The sequence below is a fragment of the Bos javanicus genome, chromosome 24 (genome assembly GCF_032452875.1).
Source record: "Bos javanicus breed banteng chromosome 24, ARS-OSU_banteng_1.0, whole genome shotgun sequence".
Taxonomy (NCBI): domain Eukaryota; kingdom Metazoa; phylum Chordata; class Mammalia; order Artiodactyla; family Bovidae; genus Bos; species Bos javanicus.
Genome location: NC_083891.1, coordinates 49,672,246 through 49,693,279, shown reverse-complemented (window position 1 = coordinate 49,693,279; position 21,034 = coordinate 49,672,246). Strand labels below are relative to the sequence as shown.

Here is a 21,034-nt window from a genome sequence, read left to right as displayed (position 1 = left end):
CGTCGGCAGGGTAACCCCCTGCACTGACTTCCATCTCAGGGACCCCTACCTATCTCTGGGTGGTCGATGCATTTCTGGACATTCTTTATAATGTACAGAAACAAATTGCAATTTCCTATCTGAACCTGATGATTATGAGGCCACAGTTGATATTCAGACATAAAGAAAAGGAAATAGCAGCTCTCTGAGTTGAATAATTAAGCCATATCAGAGCAGTGAGTGTTCCGTGGCCCAGTGATGTGCTTTTTTCTCTGATGTTCTATTGTCCCTAATCTTTAGCACAAATGTAAAATGTCGTTCAGTTCAGTCACTCAGCTGTGTCCGACTCTTTGCGACCCCATGAATCACAGCATGCCAGGCCTCCCTGTCCATCACCAACTCCTGGAGTTCACTCAAACTCACGTCCATCGAGTCAGTGATGCCATCCAGCCATCTCATCCTCTGTCGTCGCCTTCTCCTCTAAATCTTGGTGAGCCTTGCAGTAAAGTTGGCAGAAATTTGTCACAGCAGTAGGGAGGCATTAGCGACTCTTGGGAGAGCCAGTCAGGCTTCTGGTTTTATGTCAAAGCGCTTCTTGATGTGGCTTTAGGATGGTAAGCTTCCCAAGGGCAGGACTTTTGTCCATTTCATTCAGCGTTCTGTGCCTCGGACTTAGAACAGTGCCGACCACAGAGGTGCTGAGCAGATCGTGTCTTGGGAAGAGTGGACCGGAGCTGTAGAAAGCTTCTGCTCACATTTGGCAGTGTTGGTCCTGGGTGGAGGGGCTGCAGGCACAGTGCAAACAAGCTCCTTGGGAAACAACTATAAAATCCTGGTGATGGGAAAGGGCTCCAGTGTACATTATTCATAAGCAGCCACTCAGCTTCCACGTAACCTTAATTAAATGAAATGATTTGAAAGTGTAATGTTGGTGATACACTTGGGTTTTTGAGGTTTGGTGATGGTGTTGCATTAATAAATGTCTTATTGAAATAAATGACCCAGTTTCTTTTAATACAACCTCCTTATAGTGAAAGTAGAAAGCCGCTGCATTGGCTTTTAACACTGTTGCAAATTGGTTCATTTTCATAAGTGTCCTGACAGTGGGGATTCAAATATTGTCATTAGTCATTGTTATTTATCATCTTGGATCACACAGTTGAGATCATACTGTATGCTTATTTAGAAACTTCTAGTTCATTGGGGGAGTTTATTGCTCTGATGGAAGTATGTATCAGTACATGGGGTAGATGGGACTGGAAGGGCCTGATGTCTACAGGGCAGAGAGAAAAGGGTTTTCACAGGGGGTGCTATGCTATGTCAGGCATCACACAGAGTGGGTGGTCAAAGGAAGACCCTGCTGGCAGTGCTCGACTGGTTTAGATGCTATGGTTCTCTGATCCTGGAGGCGTGGGTGTCCCCTCCTGTGTGTCTGCCTGTGGAGTCCCGTTTTGTGGATATACGTGGAAGAGTGGCTGAGTAGGAGTCCTGTCGTTGCCTCTCGGTGGGACATCTCAGTGCTGACGCCATACTTACTGTGATGGGTCAGTACAAAGGACTCCGTGTTTACCCATGCGGCGTTTCTCTGCGAGGCTCTTGGAGCACCTGTGGCAGAGTCACTTAGGTTGTGTGTAATGTGGATTCCTGGATCCGTCCCAGATCCTCTGGAGAAGGGCTTCAGTTCTCTTTATTTTGCTTTCCTCCCATGGAAAAGTCTTGCTGGGCTTTTGGGTCTTGCTTTATTTCCATCGTGTCTCTCCTCTGATGTCGCTTCCTTGGAGAGTTCGTCGCTGACCACACTTTCTAAAACCCCAGTCTTGTTTCCCCCATTCAGGTTGTTTCCAAGCCCCTTTCCATGCTTTGCTTCTTTCCAGAACAACTGTCTCTGTATCTGGTGTCATCTGTCTGCTCTGCTACAACGTGAGTTCCCAGAGCGCATGGACCCTGTCTCTTCCTCCTTTTGTACCCTGTTGCCTAGAGCCTGCCTGGCAAATAGTTGGTGCTCTGTAAATGCGCTGCATGAAGGTCTCCAGGTGAGTCTTACAGTTGCTCAAGGTGCCTTACGGGGAGAGGCAGATGAGCTGGTAAGAGGCAGTCCCTCGGTAGGATAAAGAAATGGTGGAAAAGGCTAAGACTTAGAAACTCCAGTCCTAATGTTAGTAAGCCTGCAGTCTTACCTTTATGAGCTAACTTTGCCAGCATAAACCACAGTGAATTTAAGGACTTTCATAACTACTGGTGGTGATTGCAAAATATTCTGCAAACATATGGCAATAGAAGTGACAATAACCACATTCTAGATCTTAGTTATGACTGACCCCTTAAGGCAGATAGGGTTTTTATCAGATTGCTGGTTCTTTTGAGTTTCTGTTGCAACTGACTTAACACAGAGAACATGAATTTGAGTGAAAGATGCAGTTTGTTTGGAGAATCCACACCAGAGCTTGCAGAAAGGACATGACCTAGAAGGGACTGTTCTCCTGTCTACTAATTTAAATTACAGTCTTGAATTTGGGTACATCTCCATTTCAATCTGTGACTGATCAGTGCCCTTTCAGGGGAGGGAATTGGTGGTTTTATGAATAGAATTTGCTTCTGTTAGGTAACCAGTTTAAATTCTTTTTTTTTTTTTTTTGATGATTTGAGCAAGAAATGCTGCTGATTATAAACGATGGTAGTGATGCCTCTAGCACTAGCCTCATTGTGTCCCTTTGAGTTGGTTGTGGTTAAACTGAGGCACCGACTATATTGGTAATAGAAGGTATGGCCTCGGTTCCCACACGAGTAATCTTGGAGCTGATCTAATCTGAGTATTCTTTCTTCTTCTTGCCATTTCCTTACTTAGTAGGATATCCACCAAAGGATGAAAATCTTAACTAGTCGGTCCAGAGGGAATACGTGGCCTAATCCTGAAAGAACTCTCAATACTGTAGAGCCCTCATTATTGCGAGCATTTAAAAGTAGCTCTCCTATCCTCTGCTGTTCTGTTCATAGTGCACTGTGATTGCAGGATCTTCTTCTGAAGTGTGTGTGTTTAGTAAGGCATTCTCTAATCTGAACCCATAGGTGTTTGGCTCTGTTTTCTCCCTTTTTCCTCTGGGCTTCCCTGGTGGCTCAGATGGTAAAACGTCTGCCTACAATGCGAGAGACCCAGGTTCGATTCCTGGGTCGGGAAGATCCCCTGGAGAAGGAAATGGCAATCCACTCCAGCACTCTTGCCTGGAAAATCCCATTGACGGAGGAGCCTGATAGGCTACAGTCTATGGGGTTGCAAAGAATTGGACACAACTGAGCGACTTCACTTTCTTTCTTTTCTTTTCTTTCTCCCTTTACCCTATTTTTAACTGTACTTTTAAATATACATTATGTGTGTGTGTATTGTATATGTATGTTTTTTTGGACAGACCCATATTCTACATTGTCAAACTCTCCAGGTGGTTAATAGCCCTAATAACCTTACACTCACCAGTCCATGCTACAAACATCTTTGGCAAATTTTAATAATGGAGTAAAGGTTTTGTTCCTTAACTTCCAATTTCACTGGGTCCTCTGTGTTAGGGATTTGAGTTTATGGAGTATGACTGGTTGGTCTGAGTGACACATGTTTGGGGATTTTTTTTTTAAAAAAGCACATTTGACTGACTCAAGAGGAGAGGCAAGTGTTGATTCAGGGTGTTGCTATGGAGTCCCACAGATCTGGGCTCCAATCCTGGCTCTGGGAACTTTTAGTAATATATGCTTGGCAAAGTGCTTAATTTTACCAATTAATTACCTTACTTTATTTTTTCTTTTTGGCTGTGCCATGTGGCATGTGGGATCTTCCCCGACCAGGGGTCAAACCCTTGCCCCCTGCATTGGAAGCATGGAGTCTTAACCACTGGACCGCCAGGGAAGTCCCATACTTTACTTTCTTATGTAAATGAGAGTAAATACTATTTTACTCATTCAAATATTGAGTGCCAACCTGGTGGCTTAGTGGTTAAAAAAAAAAAAAAAAGTCTGCCTGCAATGCAGGAGAGACCCTGGTTCCATCCCTGGGTCAGAAAGATCCCCTGGAGAAGGGAATGGCTACCCACTCCAGTATTTTTGCCTGGAGAATCCCATGGACAGAGGAGCCTGGCAGGCTATAGTCCATGGGGTCACAGAAACAGAGCTTAGTGGCTAAACATACCATTCAGTGTACCTCTTGTTTCTGCCCAAGGGCTAGTGACCGGCCTCTGTCTTGTTTCATCATCCAGCCTCATTCTGGTCTGAATTCCTACCTTTTTAGTACCTCAGTCTGCAGGGATACAGTTCTCCTAAACTGCAGAAGCCAAGTGTTTACTTCTTGGTACCCTCTCTTCTCGAGTCCTCCTGATGTGTGAGTCCCGGTGATCCTCAGAACGCTCCATTCCAGCCGAGCCCCAGCCCACCCACAGGTGCTGCTGCTGTGGCGTTTTGTGGTTCTGTGACTGCCAGTGTTTACCGTGCTTTCTGGCAGGGCTGCTGTCCATCGGCTTCCAGTTAGAAGATTAGTAAGGGTGGATGCGACTTTTGGAGTGCACGTCTCTCTGTTCACTCTCTGGATAAACGAGTTGACCCCCAGGGCCCTGCAGAAGCCTGGCGTGCTGATGACACGGCAGCCTGTTACCACACTGGCTTGATTTTCACCTCCTCCCGTCTGTGTCTTCACAGAGCTCCATCTCCACATGAAGTGTAGATTCGAAAGCTGCATGTCCTCTGAGGTGCCCTCTGCCCTCTTCTCTTTCCAGAGCTTCCCTGTCCTGGCGGGTCTGGTGCTTGCATCCTCTGCTTTCTGCTGCCTGCTTTCTGTCGTCCCGTCCTCCTACAAGCATGCCGCTGCTGTGTGGAGTTTCCAGTAGGTTTCACAGATCGTGGGCCTTGTGGTCTCTTGGACATGCTTGTGCTGTGACTCCAACATAAAAGCCTGATGTTGCAAGAAACTGTTGCTCTCCTCTCTGGAGAGTGGTGGTCGCTACTGTCCGCCTCTGTTCTTGGTTCCTGTTTGCCCGAGTGTGGTCCTCTGAGGAGTACGGGGAGTGACCTTCAGGCTCTATTCAGGTGTAACATTTTTTCTGGTTGTAACCTGGTTTCCATTGGAGTATAGGCAAGTGAGGCCAGGTAAAGAGGCCTAAATTTAGTGTTGTAGAAATAAGTTCAGTGTCAAAGAATGTGAATTATTATTTTTTAACCTTGAGAAAGGCTGTGAAAAATATGTATTGATTTGCCTGAAAGTTAAGAGAGCAAGGTCTGTAATTTGTGATTATTAATGATATTATTAGTGAGGAACTGGTTCTGTTGTTGATGGAAACCCAAGAATGTTCTTATCCTGAGGCCCACCTTATTTGAGCATTATTCTTCACCCCAAAGAAAGATGAGAACCATCACAAAGATGAATAGTTTAATTATAATCTTTCATGGTACTGACCTAAACTAAAACAAAATTTTTTTAAAACTGGTACTTTTTACTAAGGAGGTTCTTACTTACATGTTCTGGAATGATGCTTCCTGGTTGTTCTACCCATTTGGGACTCCATGCTCTTGGTAGCAGATTATTAGGGAGGACCCACCAGATTTCAAAGAGCCATCTGGTTATAATGTTAGAAAAAGCTGTTAGGAGTTTGACTAGAGTTGTTATAAAGAAAAACCAAAAGGATTGAGAGGGGAGGGTTTTGAACAGAAGTGAGACTGTGAAATGCTGACACTTCCAGGGAGGGTTCGGCTACAGTGTCTGCATCTGCCCAGCCTCCGTGGTTCGGGTTGAGACAATATCCACACAAAAAAACTAGTTAGAGATGGGGACCAAGGTGGTGGCCTCAGGAATGGCAAGGCAGCACTCTGTTACTCTCACATTCAGTGCTGTTGGTAAATTGTTGAGGTCACAACGTTGCCAAAATGTCAAGATAGCTGAGCCCACAAAGCAGCTCACCTGGGCTGCTAACCGAAGGATGCTTGCTGAATACCCGAGGTGAACCTGCAGTCCTAAGCACAGACAAAACAAGGAGGGGCGGGGCAGGAGAGAAGGGCAAGAGGCAGAGTCTGTTTCAAGAGCCTAATAACTCCACCTGCTGATAACATCCAGGCCTTGGGAGTAGCTACTCTTCTTCAAGAGAGAGGAATGCATTTGGGCTGAAGAAACACAAAAGACTGCCTCTCCATTACTCCCTGGAGAGGGCAGAAAAGTCTCTCATGGGCTGAAGCAGAAACCAGGGAGAGGAAAGAAAGGCCTTTGGGGAATCATGGGCTGACGTGGGGTCATGCGGTTCTTTTGCCTCGGCGATTTGGGGAAAAGCTCAAACTAGAGTGTGCATGCAGAACACCTGGGGATATTTAAAAATAGAGATTCTCATTCACTGGGTCTGAGTTGGAGATTCTGCACTTTGAACAAGCTTCCAGGTGTTGCTGATGCTATTCCTCTTGTGTGGACCAAACTTGGAAGAGCCAAGTTCTAATCTTCTCTTCTGAGCCAGGCCAGACTGAGTTACAGTAGCCTTTGCCCTGTATCAAGGTCTCTTACTAATTGCAGACTCTCCCTCTTAGTATTCCTAGTATGCGGCCATCTCTACATCTCTATCTTCTCAACGGGTCTCTGCAACACTGGACCACAGGGGCGATGTGTTACCTGGCTTTTCTCCTTCTGGGCTGCTTTCCTTCTGTGAATTTTCTTTGAACATTCTCTCTTCTTTTTTCCAGGTTAAAACTTGGAGAGGGTCTTTTTTCTTTTTCTTTGTTTTAAAGTATTTTTAAGCTGTAGCATGTGGCAATCAAGATTGCCTTAGGACTTAAGGCAAAGATTACATGCTACAGAGATGATATGGTCAGGGACTCACAGATGCCTGCCTACTGTCTCATTAAGTACCCATATTCTTCCCTGGAACCTGTTTAAGGAACAATTGCCAAATATTGATCAACTTTCCACTAAATGTTGATTAGCCCCAAGCCCAATGCCTTCCAAAGCAGAGTTCTGGGTTGGAGCATTGCAGGTTTGAGTGGTGGAAATGGCCTCAGCTCACACTGAGCCACATCCTTTTCTAGAGGTCTTACCATGCTCTACTTGTGTCCCCTGCAAAGCAAAGACAGGAGAGAGTGAACAAAGATAGCCCGACACTGGGGAGCCTTTACCTCTGGTTCAGTTTGCTGATCCCTGGGCCTGGAGGAGAGAAGGTGAAGAGGAGGGAGAAGCACTGTGTGACCTCTGGATGACAGTGAGCATGCCCTAGTAGCCGTCAGTATCCTGGGTCTAACTGATTGGTATTACTGTGCTTTGGGGGAAGAGAAGGAAGCAGGTGGAGGGTGGTAGGCACCTTTCATACCATGCAGACCTTTTCCTGTAACTCAGTTGGTGAAGAACCTGCCTGCAATGCAGGAGACCCAGGTTCGATCCCTGGGTCGGGAAGATCCCCTGGAGAAGGAAATGGCAACCCACTCCAGTATTCTTGCCCAGAGAATCCCATGGACAGAGGAGCCTGGCAGGTTGCAGTCCATGGGGTCGCGAGAGTCGGACACAACTTAGCGACTAAATCACACGACCACACTTGTGCACAGGAGCTGAAGTTTTCTTGTCGGTGGGCCTGGTGTTGCATGACAGTAAACGAGGCTTCAGAGATGCTCGGTGAAGTTGGGATTCCCATGTGTGAAAAGGCATTCTCTCAAGCCCTCACTTAAGTAGCAGAACCAGCATCATGCATCTCTCTCTTCATTGCGACAGCTCAGAAGAAAACAAGATCCTGATTTAGCAGAGCAGATGTCACATAAAACACTTTGCTTTAACTATGACAGAGTGAAACTGTGAGTTAGTCATTTAAGAATTTACTCTAGTGAATATCCAAACAGATGTGCTAACGTACAAGAGAAAACCTGCTCCTCCCTTGCTGTCGGTGGACCACACCTGCGTGTCGTTTTAGTTCTTCCTTCAGTTCCAGGCAGGGCTTTGCTGAAACATCTGGGCCATGCATCTTGGCTCTGAGTTTGGGAGATGACCACTCACTGGGTTATGGACACTGAGGGTCTGTGTCTGGACCCCAGAACCGTGACTCTGTGTCCAGTGTCTTCAGCCAGCCCAAGGAGCTCATGGCAGGCACTGGGGCCCTGTTGAATACTTGTCAGTATGTAGGTAGCCCTTTGGTAGAGGATGACGTTAGTGTGTCCAATGCTGGATGCCCATTAGCATCACTGAAGCCAGTTGGGTTTGCTGGGGAAAAATAACTGTAAGATGGCTTGTGTTCCTCAGCTAACCATTCTGTGAAGGCACATAGCAGCTCAAAGCTTAGGCCCAAACATCTGTAGACCTCACCAAATGCCTCCTGGGGGTCAGGACCACCTGTGATCAAGAACTTCTCACCTAAGGTAAGGGCATTGTGTTTGGGGATGAACCCTCGGAGGTGAGAATCTCAGGAGTGACCTGCATTTTACTCACCAAAGAAACAAGGCTGGTGACTTTCTATCTAAGGCAGCCTTTGGGAGTAGAAGGAAACATACCCGGTCACACTTCTGTTCTCTGTGTCTCTCTTGGCCTCTGCTGTGAATCGCTCTTGCTGGACAACCAGTCCCGAAGCATGGTCCTCACATGTCACTGATCTGTTCTGGAGCCTCTAACAGCCTCCAGTTCTGAGAAGTCTCCCTCATCTGCCCATTCTTACCTGTCCAAATCCATTTCCCATTACAGCCTGACATGCATTTTCTGTTTCAGGTAGGCTTTTTGTTTTTTTCCTGTCCATATTTCAGTTGGTTTTATTCTGAGCATTAGGTATAAAAGATAAGGACATAGAAAATGTCTGAAGTTGGAAATGTACAACTTCAAACTTCATCGAGGGACGCAGATTGAGACATGTTGGAATATGTATTGCGCCCGTGGCCAGAGAAAATGGATTAAATGGAAACAGAATGGGGAAGTTGTGTTTCAAGCCTAATAGCAGTTACCAAGGGTCACTCTGCTCTTAGAGTTGTGCTCGGACTGTCCATCTAGAGGTCACTGCTATCTGTTCTGCATGTTTATTCAGGGTGGATGAAGGTGTATGATACTGACGGTTGGATGCTGGGGAGATACCTTAGGGGCAGGTGGCCTTGGCCTCCTAGGGATTTTCTTCTTGAGCTGCAGAGTCTGCACGGATCGGGTTCTGTGGTCTGACCTGCTCCCCTCTGCTGAAGGTCTCTTCCCTGAACCACTCCTCAGGTGACTTCTGTTGGCACCTGAGTTCCCTGTGCTGCAGGAGGAAGTGGTTGAGAGTCACTGCGCTGATCGCCCAGGAGAGCTGACTGCATCATCTACCTTACATTAGCATTGTCTTCACTAGTCTACTCCTGTTTCTAAGCGTTTGGCCTTTTCCTTCTGTTTAAGTCCAGCCATCTCTGGAAGCCTTTCCCAGTTAATCCAGCCCCCACACTACTGCACTTCCAGTCTATGCCCACACAGTTGAAGGCTTAAATGTTTTTCAAAACTGAGTTGTAGTTTACAAGCTGCTTGAAGTGAGAGAGATTTTTTTTCTGCTTCATCTATATTTTCTTTATGTTAATAACTAGCTTGCTACTTGGTAGATATTTTAGTGTCGATTTTGATGGGGGTCTTTGGGACATATAATATGAATGTTACACTTTAATTGGAATCCAGAGAGCTTGGCAACTAGGTTTGGAACCTGTAGCTACAAAGCAACATTTACCAGTTAACACGTCGGCCCTTAAGCAATCTGAACAATATACCTATGAGAGAAGCAGCTGATTTTAAGCAATGCAGTGTCTCCAAAACTCTGAATATGAACTATTAAAGTATACCCCTAAGTGGGCTTCCCTGGTGGCTCAGTGGTAAAGAATTGACTTGCCAAAGCAGGAGATGTGAGTTTGGTCCCTGGGTCAGGAGGATCCCCTGGAGAAGGGAATGGCTTCCTATTCCAGTATTCTTACGTGGGAAATCCTGTGGACAGTGGAGCCTGGTGGGCTACAGTCCATAGGGTCGCAAAGAGTTGGATTCGACTTAGCAACTGAGCATGCATGCACATATCCATAAATAAACCCACAAGCTGTCCTGTTTGATGGAGAATGTTAGTTACAAGCAAATTACATTGTAGAGCAAACAGTCACTGATTTTGCAGGGAATCATTTACCCTGATCTTGATAGGTGGTCTCCTGCCTGGACTTCAATGGGTCTAGTTAGTCTTGTCCTTTCCTGGCTCACACCTCTAGCCTCTTGGGCAAAAACTGTGTAGTTTCCCCTTTGTTTAGGGCTGAGTATCAGTTTCCCGGCTGCGGACTTTCCTTTGCCAATCCCAGGTTGTGTTGGCTTCAGTTTCATGTTGCTTTCGCTGCTCTGTCTCAGTTTCACTTGAACCCCGGTTGCAGCAGGGTCTGTGATCTACTGCCCTGGTTTCTTTGTTGTCAGTGAGTCCTTTGGCACCTGAAGCTGCCTCATGAGCTGTCAGTGACTTGCCTGTAGACTTTGCTAGGCTTGGGACTCGCATTGGAGTTTACTCTCCCTCCCCAATGATTGGATTGTGTCATTTGACAATACCTAATATGGACCCTAAAACTTTTTGCCTCTTATGTCTACAAATCCATCATGCTTATTGTCTGGAAAATAAGCCCTATATTCTGCTGCTATAAAGTGATGAATGAGTCTTAAGAAAAATATCAGAATTTACATGTTTACCTATTATTGGCAAGAACTATCCTAACCACACTGCTATAGCCCAAGAAGTTTTGAAACTTCTAGTTGTGTTCAAGCCATCGTATAATTTACACGTGGACCAAACACATTTTATCAGTACAACTAAATACATCTTCATTGAGCGCTTTCGGTGAGCCAGGTAGTGGAGTATGTTTGGGATTCAAAAGAGTGGTTAAGATTGCTTTTATGGCGCCTCCTGTCTGGTTGATGTAAGCGTATGAGCAGCCCTGGGACAAGCCAGGTTGTACTGGTATGTCTGTGGGAATGGATGTGGGAGGAAAGTCAGAGAAGGCTGAAGTCATGAAGGATGGGGAGAATTACAGGAAGATAAGATAGGGGAGGGTGGAGCATTCCAGGAAGAGGGAATCATATTTGGTTATTTTGAAAATCCAGGGCTTTCTCAAGAAATGGGGTAGTTCCACTGGACTGGCTGACTGCATGTGCATGGACAGTTCCCCGATTCCACCAGCCCCTGGGTGGGCGCCAGCTGAGGCTGCAGGGACTGGGCTGGCTTAGCGGGGTCTCCTAGAGGAGCTGAGCGCAGACATCGGCCAGAGATGGGGGTGTATGGTAGCCAAGCTGAGAAGCCATCATAGACTCCAATGTTGGGCCCCTGGGCAAATGCAAAGTTAGAGATTAAGGAGAGGAGACAGGAACAGGACAGGATGCAGGAATGCAAAGCAAGGGTGCAGGGAATTCAATTTTTAAGGATGTTCAGTGTGAATGAGGTCAGTGGTGAAGGATTTGCACTTACGTAGAGTGGACCAACTAATAACAGGTTAGTGGGTGGCTTGTAAAGGTCAGACTGAAGGAGAGAGTGGAGATAGTGATCAGAGAGCACCGAGGGCCTCGAATAACAACCTGCAGGAGGCTCTGGGAACTACTGGTCGTTCTCTAACAAGGAGTGAAGGGCCGACTTGGGTTTCAGGTAGGGGGATCTCCTAGCTATTGGTAGGCTGGGTCGGAGAGGAGAGAGATTGAAAGCAAGGAGACTGTAGCACTTGCCAGTCTGAGTTTAGAGGCAAAGGATGCCTGGACCAAAATGATTCAGATGGGGAAAGGGGAGAGGTGGTGAGGGAAGCAGGTGGGAAAGGGTCTGGTGTGGCTTAGGTGCTGGCTGATCACATGTCTTTGCGCCAGAGATGGCTGGTTTATACCTATTGGCCTGGCATAGGTGAAACTGCCTTTCTGTTGGTCAAAAATGATCACATGTGGTCATTTCATATGCATCAACTTACTATTACAGGGGCTTCCTTTCACTCTTAGAAGTGTTCCAGATTACTTCATCATCTTAGAGACTGGAAGATGATGGAGAAAAAAGTGTTTTCCAAGGTTCTGAACTTGTTGACCAGGAGGGAAGGGAGAAGCCATCTAGGAGAAAATGACAGAGGTGGCCCTCAATCTATACTACTGCCCCGTGGGACCATTTATAAAGAAAAAAAAAATCTGTAAGCAGATAATGTTTTGTTTCCATCAGAGATTTAACACAGACTGAGTGCTCTGATGTTCTTAGAACTCCTCACCCACACACCTGGTACCAGTACAGCCTAGCTCCAGAAGTAACTAGGATTGGGAGGTGGGTGATACTGACCCACCTTGTTTCCTAAATTTGGGGCTGACTCATACCTCTGACTTCCAAGTAATTCCATTCTCACTAAAGATGGAGCATCCCTGAGGATGTGTGAAAATACGAAGCTATGAAGGGGGTTCATGTAGGAGCCATAACAGCCATGTTATGAGTACACGATCTGAGTACTCTGGTGAAAGGGGCACTGCAGACAGTCTTGCTGTGAGAAATGTTGTATAAAAAGTGTTTAAAGCTTAGAGGTTTTTATTACTGAGCAGGTCCATGGGCAATATGCCCTGGCTTTAGTTTCTGGTGGCCTAATAGAGTCAGTATCATATCATGGACATTGTGTGTTATGTACCAGGTGTGTGGGTGAGGAGTTCTAAGAGCATCAGACTACTCAGTCTGTGTTAAATCTCTGATGGAAATAAAACATTATCTGCTTACAGATTTTTTTTTTATAAATGGTCCCATGGGGCAGTAGGGCCACCTACTGAGGGCCACCTCTGTCATTTTCTCCTAGATGGCGTCTCCCTTCCCTTCACAATGCACCACCTTTTTCTATATATTTCATTATGAAATTTTTAGTATTTTCATTGAATTTTCTCTCAATGCAAAAGAACTCTTTGAGTATTATGGAATATTAGGAAGGTGCAGAAAACAATAGAGAAAATAATGATCATCCCTGATCTTACTACTTTTCTTCCTAACACATTGCCTCCTTCCTTCTTATAATCCCACTCATTGGAGATAACTGTTAGGTTTTGCTATAAGCTTTTCAGACTTGCCTTTTGCATGCACAAACCACCATTTTTAAAAAAACATTAAAAAAAATTTTTGTTTAAAAACATTAAAAAAAAAACAAAACAAGGATCATCCTGTACGTGTTGTGTAATGTTTTCATTCAATATGCCCTGATTATCTTTCCAAAGCAAGCGTGTTAGCCTGCTCCCACATATTAGTCACACGAACGACTGTGCAGTATGTTTCCACGCCATGACTGATGGAAATTTAGGCCGATTCTCAATTTGTACAACTGCAAACCATGCTGCAGTTAATATCCTTATTTATTTACTTCATCTCCAGGTGAGTGCTTTTGTAGGAGACACTCCTAGACTTGACCAGACTTGTCCACCTGGGTTAAGTTGCCCTCTAGGTTTAACCCATTTTGTTATTCTGTCAACAGTGTTGAATGTGGCTATTTCCTTACCTTTTAGTGTTACCAGTCTTAATATTTTGCAAAACTTGTAGGTTAAAAAAATGGTATGTTGCTGTTCAATGGCCATTTCTTAAATCATGGTTAAGGATGAACATCTTTTCATGTGTTGATTCACTTTTTTTTTTTAACTGGAGGATAATTGCTTTACAGTGTTTGGTGGTCTCTGCCATGCTAAGTTGCTTCAGTCGTGTCTGACTCTGTGCAACCCCATAGACAGCAGCCCACCAGGCTCCCCCATCCCTGGGATTCTCTAGGCAAGAACACTGGAGTGGGTTGCCATTTCCTTCTCCAGTGCGTGAAAGTGAAAAGTCAAAGTGAAGTCACTCAGTCATGTCCGACTCTTAGCGACCCCATGGACTGCAGCCCACCAGGCTCCTCCGTCCATGGGATTTTCCAGGCAAGAGTACTGGAATGGGGTGCCATTGCCTTCTCCGGTCTCTGCCATACATCAGCGTGAATCAGTCATAATCATATAATCTTGAGCCTCCCCGCCCCCCCATCCCACCCCTCTAGGTTGTCACAGAGCGCTGGGCCGGGCTCCCCATGTTACACAGCAGCTTCTCACTAGTTATCAACTCTTGGTCTTTCGAAAGGTTGTTTATATATTTTGTTCCTGATTTATAGGAGCTTTGAGTGTAGGATACTAAACCTTTCTTTGTACATTTGCGCATGTTTCTTAACTATCATTTGTTTTTAAATTTGTTTATGGAGAATCTTTAAAAAGAATGGCATATCTGTCAGTCTTTTTCCTTTATGGATTTTGAATTTTATGTCATGCTTATTTAGACTTTGAAATTCTTAAAGTGTTTTTGGAGCCCAACAGTCTTGACATTTATTCAGTGGTGCAGTAAGTTAACTAACACTAGAGTGTCTACTTGATGTGTTCACTTCCTACTTAATACCGTATCATTTCTAACGCCTTTCTTAATTTCATTTTGAGCTCCCGTATGTCAAAGGTGTTCATAGTGACAGTGGCTTTTTAAGAAATTGAATATCACCCCTTTGGAGAACCTGAAAGTTATGGCCCAGTTAACCATTTGACTAACTTCTTCCAGGAGCCTCATGGTTTCCATGGCACCTTTATAGCTCTTGTTGTGCAGACAGGATGCTTTTTCATTAAAAACTGAATCAGTCAAAGTTACGGGTTTCACACATGTTCTGCTTTCCTGAGGTTTGTTAGAACAATGCCTAGAAGCAGGAACTCCATACTCTCATCCCCCTTCCCATTTAGCTGTGTGACCTAGGGTTTGTCACGTAACCTTTCTAGACTCCTCATTTTTCAAATGCAAGACTCAGTCATTCCCTCAATGCCTCTCCCATCACTGTTTCTTCGTTTTATGATTTCATGATTCTTCTGAATTTCAGCTTAGGGCTGTGGCTCTGCTTATCTGTCATTTCTTTCTTCTAACCTTTTCTGTCTTCTGAGCCTCTTACTTGAAATCTTTTCAAGGCAGGCAGTTATTCATTTGGATTCTTCTCTTTGTTTCTGCAGGCCCTTGGATGTGTCTGCCTCATTTCCTGGACTCTGTCTTTGCAGCTGAAATTAGAAACCTGGAGAAGCATAGCAGATGCTAGAGTCTTATGAAGTAACAGGCCTAAAATAGCCCAAGTCCACTGGCAGAGGGCTCGGCTGTAATTCCAGTGACAGGTCCTGATGGGGCTGACCTGAGTAGGTCCCCAGTTTCTCCTCGACTTTTGAGGATGGCTTCAATACATCATCATCCCCTTGGCCAAACCCTTGACTTGTATAGTCTCATTTCCCCCTCTTTTCCTTTCAGTGTGTTAGTATTAAAAGCTTTGGGAAAATTTCAGTACAACCTGTATATAAATGGGAGTTTAGATCTGAAGAAGCTACAGGCAGGCACTGAATAGAAGCCAGACTGGGGGGTGAGTACTGAGTTGTAGGCACTGGGGGCTGGTGATATGTCAGTGGCCCTAAGGCATGTGGCTCATTTGATAAACAAATGAGCACCCGTGCGCCCCGAGAGACTCCTGCACAAGGAGAGAAGCAGCCTGGAGTGACTCAAAGAAGGCAAAGTAGTAGGCAGATTTGGGTTGAAGTCTCGATCCCTGTGTCAGGAAGATCCCCTGGAGAAGGAAATGGCAACCCACTCCAATATTCTTGCCTAGGAAATTCTGTGGATGGAAGAGCTTGGCAGGCTACAGTTCATGGGGTCGCAAAGAGTTGGACACAACTGAGCAGCTAACACTTTCTGGGGCTGTCCCTTGCCTTTTGTTTCAGGTATATCCCTTACCTTCTGAGTCTACCCACTTTGGGGGATGATTGTAAGGATTAAGGGATGAGATTCATGTATGTTGACTGTTAGGAGGTGCCATCTTTAAATGGTGATGATAGCTTTCTAATACTTGTGGTGGTGACTGAGTTACCAGGCATATGCAGATAAGTTGAATATGAGTAAGATTTGTAAATGCCCTAGGACACTTTACAGGTAAAGTGTTAAAGAACTTGGAAGACAAGAGTTCCTATCACCCTGAGTGTAGGAGGGGAATGCACAATGTTCATATGCTAAACACTCGATTAATCAAAGCTGCTGTAAGATAGGGTGTGTATGCTAAACTGTTTCAGCCGTGTCTGACTCTCCGCAGTCCTATGGACCATAGCCGGCCAAGCTCCTCTGTTCATGGGATTCTCCAGGCAAGAATACTGGAGTTGGTTGCCATTTCCTCCTCCAGGCAGTCTTCCCGACCAGGGCTTGAACTCATTCTCTTGCATCTCCTGCGTTGGCAGGCGGGTTCTTTACCACTAGTGCCACCTGGGAAACCCACTGTAAGATAGGCTGCCACTTTAACAATTCCTTTATGAACCTCCAGTGCATTTAAATGATAGGGTAGGACCTCGTCCAGTTTTTTTTGTCCAAGTGGCAAGTGACTGCGATGTACTCACAAATGATGATGTATTGAAGCCATCCTCAAAAGATGGAGTTTTTACTAAAAATTCCCATCCTGGGGGCACATGTATACCCAAGCACACCTGCTGATATGTAATTTAAATGCACTTCCTCATAGAAACATATTTGCTCTATTTGGAGCATATAGGCTGTGTGAGCTGTCTTGGGAACCTCTCACTTCTAGGATGGTTTCTATGGAAAATGTGAATTCTGAGTTCTAGACTTAGAACTTAGAACACAGCTTGTTTGAATATTGATAAAGAGAAGCCTCACTTGATGCTCCAGGAGGATGTGAGACCATGTCATGAGTGAAGTGGTACAATGAGGTTCTTCTTGAATGGACCCAAGAGGTAGTAGCTTCCCTGTGCTGCATTGTAACACACGCCAGGTCAGTTGTAGGAAGACTTCAGTATCTACGAGGCTAGGGAGCTACTCTGCTTTGATTTTAAACATTACATTTTGAGGCCTTGGTTTAAGAAAATTTCCTTAAAAGTCAAATAAAAAAAGGAAAGGGCAGCATCAGTAGCAGGAACAGTAACCCACCCATGGTGGGGTGGTGGCGATTTCCTGGTTTTCTGCAAATGATGACTGTAGAGCTTATGAATGTTGCTTGTTAAATTCTAGATCGATGTGGAGAAAAACCTAATAAGGGATTTAATTACTGTCTCATAGCTGTTGTTTCCTGGAATCTGTGTCCCTTTGAGCTGTTGTAATAGAACACCATAGATTAAGTGGCTTTTAAACAACAGAAATCCATTTCACCTTGTTGTAGAGGCTGTGAGTCCATAATCAAGGCAGGGGTGCACACAGCATCTGGTCAGGGATGCTTCTTGGTTCATGGATGGCCATCTTCTCTCTGTGTCCTCCGATGGTGGAAGGGGAGAACTCTGGGCTCTTTAGCCTCTTATAAGGGCACTAATCCTGTGCATGGGGTTCCACCCTCATTAACTTAACGACTTCCTAGAGGCCCTACCTTCAAACACCATCACAATGGAATTAGGTTTCAACATATGAATTTAGGGGAGACACAAACGTTCGGTCTATATCACCCTGTCAGCAGCAACGGCTTTGTTCTCTCCGGCAGCCCTGAAGTCTGTCTTCCATGAACACCCTTTGTTAGGTTCCTTCAGAGGAGAAACTTGGGTTTTCTTTTTGTATTTCTAATACTTGAATAAGGTTTCTATAACTTGAGCTTTTGATAAACTCTAAAAAAAATAGTATTTAAAAAGGAAACTGGTAAGTCTTCTGAAAGATTACTTTTGCTAGATGTAATGGACAGGAATAATAAAGATTAGCCAGGAATAATGGACATCAGAATTTTTCTCCCAAATATTACCAAGAAAGGGAGCAATAGAAATCAATCAACAATCTGTCAGGCACTAGCATATGCCTCTACTGAATTGAGAATTTTGAAAGAACCAAAGATGTATAATATACAGCCCTTCTTCAAAAGAAGTTTATAATGTAGATAAGATAGATATGCAAAACAGTGACTGGAAAAGACAGTATGAAATGAATTACTTTGCTACAAATCATTTTTGGAAGATGGGGGATATAAATTATACATACACGAATGCATGCATTTTAAATGCCTTATGCTCAAATGTACAATCCAGGCAACTGGAGAAATTTAGTAATTTCTGAAATACAGGCTTGAGCTGGTCCTTGAAGTAGGGGTAAGCTAAAGGGTTATGCAAGAAGATATGCAAAAATGTAGATTGAAAAATTGCATTGTCCTATTTTATTCCTAATAAGCTAACCTGGAGTTCCACAGAAAGGAACAAAATTTTTGCTTTAATGATTTTAAAGTCCCTTGAAAAATACTTCATCTCGAGTTTTCACTGGTGCGGCCACCTGTGTTTAAGCTGTGTCTGTGGGGGTGACACGTGGACTCCACATCACTTTTTTTCTGATGCGTGTGGCCGCTGCTCCCAATGTATCTGCCGAGTGAAGTTTGCTGAGACTCAGATCTGATCTCACCTTTATCTGGCTCAGAAGCTTTCAGTCGCTTCCGACAGCTCGAAGTCCTCTGCTCTTGCAGTGGGTGTGCAGCGTGCTCCTCGGTCCAGCCTTTTTCCTCTGCCTTCCTCTGTACCCCCGATCCACAGCCAGCCTTACAACAGGGTCCCCTCACCCACACCGCCTGCTGCGTGTCCTGCGTGTGGGTCTCTTCCTGATACTCCCTGCCTCTGCGTGTTCAAATCTTGCACGGCCTTCACATCTTTGCTCAGATGTCACAACTGCCATAAGGCCTTCTTATGTTTGCAGGAACAGAATCCCTGCCCCTCTGAGTCTGGCGGCACCCAGCCCACCTGCTCTCGTGGCCTCTGGCATGTTCTCCTCTGTGTTGCTGGTTTTTGAGGACATTTTTCTTCTTTTCCGTTTTGGTTTTCCTGCACCTCGCATCAGCTGTGCTTTCCACACAGGAGGCCTTACCTCCCGAGAAAAGGCCTCTCCAGCCCTCACCCTACCTAGTGAACACCTGGCTTCTTTGTTGCTACTCTTGCATGTTCATTTGGAGGGTTTTGCTGATGTATGTAGAGACGGTGGACACACGCAGACAAGCATATGATTCCTCTAACATTCTGCTTGATAATGCAGTGTCTAAGATGCTTTGTATCTAAGGGAGTTTCCTGGGGAAGCTGTGGGGTGTGACGGGGCAGACGTCAGAACCCTATCTAGCTGTAGCTTAAGGACACACTCTCGGGATGTAGGGGGAAAGCTAGCTGCTACGATGTGTCCCTGGCCACAGGTGGTGTTGGGTAATGTCGCAGCCTGGTTGTTGCATTGTTTGTAGCTGTCGCACACGCAGACATGCCAGCTGTGCTGTTACTGTGGATCTCTGGCACGATCTGCTGTAGAGGGCCACCACTCCAGTTAGTCTTGTTTGGGCTTACTGGTAGAGTGATCTCTTGTTTGGTTATCTGTTTTTCTGCATACAAACCACCCCAATATTTAGTGGCATAAAAACAGTAGTTCTTTTTCATCTCGCATGGCTGTGAGTTGACTAGTCACATATGTGCCCTTGGTCGACTCATCTGCTCTCATAGCTTCACCTTCAACCTGTAAACATAAGACCTCTAGGCTCATTTCTTAAGCCTTAGCACCCTTCCTGAGCTCTAAACATAAATATCCAACTGACTGCTGGCATAGTCCGCGAGATTCCCCCAACGTTGGCGTTTCTACAAGGGAGCTCTTTATCTTTGCCCTGAATGTGAAAATTGTATCATTTCTCTTTAAGTCTCCAATGCCTGCATAGTATGTGGCACAACCAGTAGATTCTGAGTAATCTTCAATGAGTTAATATGTGAACAAACACTTATGTAGACCCACCAGTAGGAGAGGAGATAAATAATGGTCCCACTTGCGGTGGAATACTGAAATGAGTGAACCAGATATACTTGTATCAAAAAGGATAAATACCAATTATGAATAGGAAAAGTAAAATTATGTAGTATATAGTATATGCTCAAGCCCCGGGAGATGGTGAAGGGACAGGGAAGCCTGGAGCACTGCAGTCCATGGAGTCGCAAAGAGTCAGACATGACTGAGCGATTGAACAACAGTATATCTGCTACCATTTATCTAAAGTATACAGCCCCAAATATTGTGCATTTCTGGATTTATATTTTTGTGTTCCTGGCTACTGACATGGATGTGAGGGAACTCTCCACTGTCAATATTGGCTATCCTTTGGGGGTTAGAGGGCGGGCAATTACAGGGGGATGGAACACTCAATGGTAATATTAAATTTATTTTTAAAAATTTCCAAGGTGAGTAGGAATAGGCTATAAAATGTTAACTGTGTTTTGAAGATACAGATGTCTGCTGTAACTCCTCTATACTTAAAAAAAAAACTGCAATATATTAATTTTTTTTTTTAAAGGAGAGACAATGATGTACCAGGGGTCAGCAGGAATAAATGTAGAGAGCCTCACTGAGAAGTTAAGTAGGGACTTGATCAGGGTCACACTTCTGTGCCAGGCATTAGAAAGAACCCAGATGATGTGGCCCCGCCCAGCTGATCTTTCCGCTCCGCCATGTCATCAGATTATACTCCAACCTAGAATGTCTGGTAAGCGTAATCCATCGTTTTCCAGTCACGTGGATGTTGACTGCCCATTACTTGTGTCAGTCAAGCCCTGGCTGGGCGTGGGATAGCCAGGGAATATTTAGGGCCTGGCTTCTTATACCACTATTCTGACATCTCTTTAAGGAGGCTCTCAGTTGCCATCCCTGTAGTACCAGTGGGTCTCACAGATGGTTTAATAGATGCTCACAACAAAGGCACTGTGTGTGATCCCAGAGCGCTGAGGAGAGGTGCTGGTCCACTTGGCCTGGTGCCTCGGAGGCCCGGGAACTGCATCTGAATTGTCCATGCATCTGTCTTGGCACTTGCCACCTTGGTGCTTAAATATTTATTTGAATTAATGGACCCAGGAATGTTTTATTAATGTGGCATTGTTCATCAGGATGGGGCTGAAACCTTCTCCCTGTTTGCTGAGGGTAAAATGTGATGCCGTAGGCTTAGACAAGTCATAACAGAGCCTGGAAAGAAACCTTCCACCTGGAAGGAGTTTCCTGGGAGCAGCGGTGGAGGTTCCTTTGCAGTTCTGATATGAGACCCACGTGCTGGTGGAAACGCCTGGCCATTTGCATCAGCTTCCCTGGGGCTGGTGGCCACAGCCCCTTTCCTTGCCGCG

At 45.1% G+C, this 21,034-nt stretch overlaps 1 protein-coding gene across 5 annotated transcripts in view; it reads left to right on the top strand.

Annotated features, from left to right (window-relative positions):
* Nucleotides 1–21,034, top strand: part of MYO5B (myosin VB) — a 335,372-nt gene that overhangs the window by 85,182 nt on the left and 229,156 nt on the right. The window contains exon 1 of one of the 5 annotated variants that reach the window (XM_061400148.1): nt 16,580–16,681. The exons of 2 other annotated variants lie outside the window; for them this stretch is intronic. Coding sequence is in view for 2 of the 3 variants with exons in the window: in XM_061400144.1 (XP_061256128.1) it covers nt 16,669–16,719 (51 nt within the window). In the remaining variant the exon portion in view is untranslated. Of the gene's footprint in view, nt 1–16,579; nt 16,720–21,034 lie in introns of those variants that run through there. 2 more of the 5 variants (XM_061400144.1, XM_061400146.1) reach the window with 2 other exon arrangements.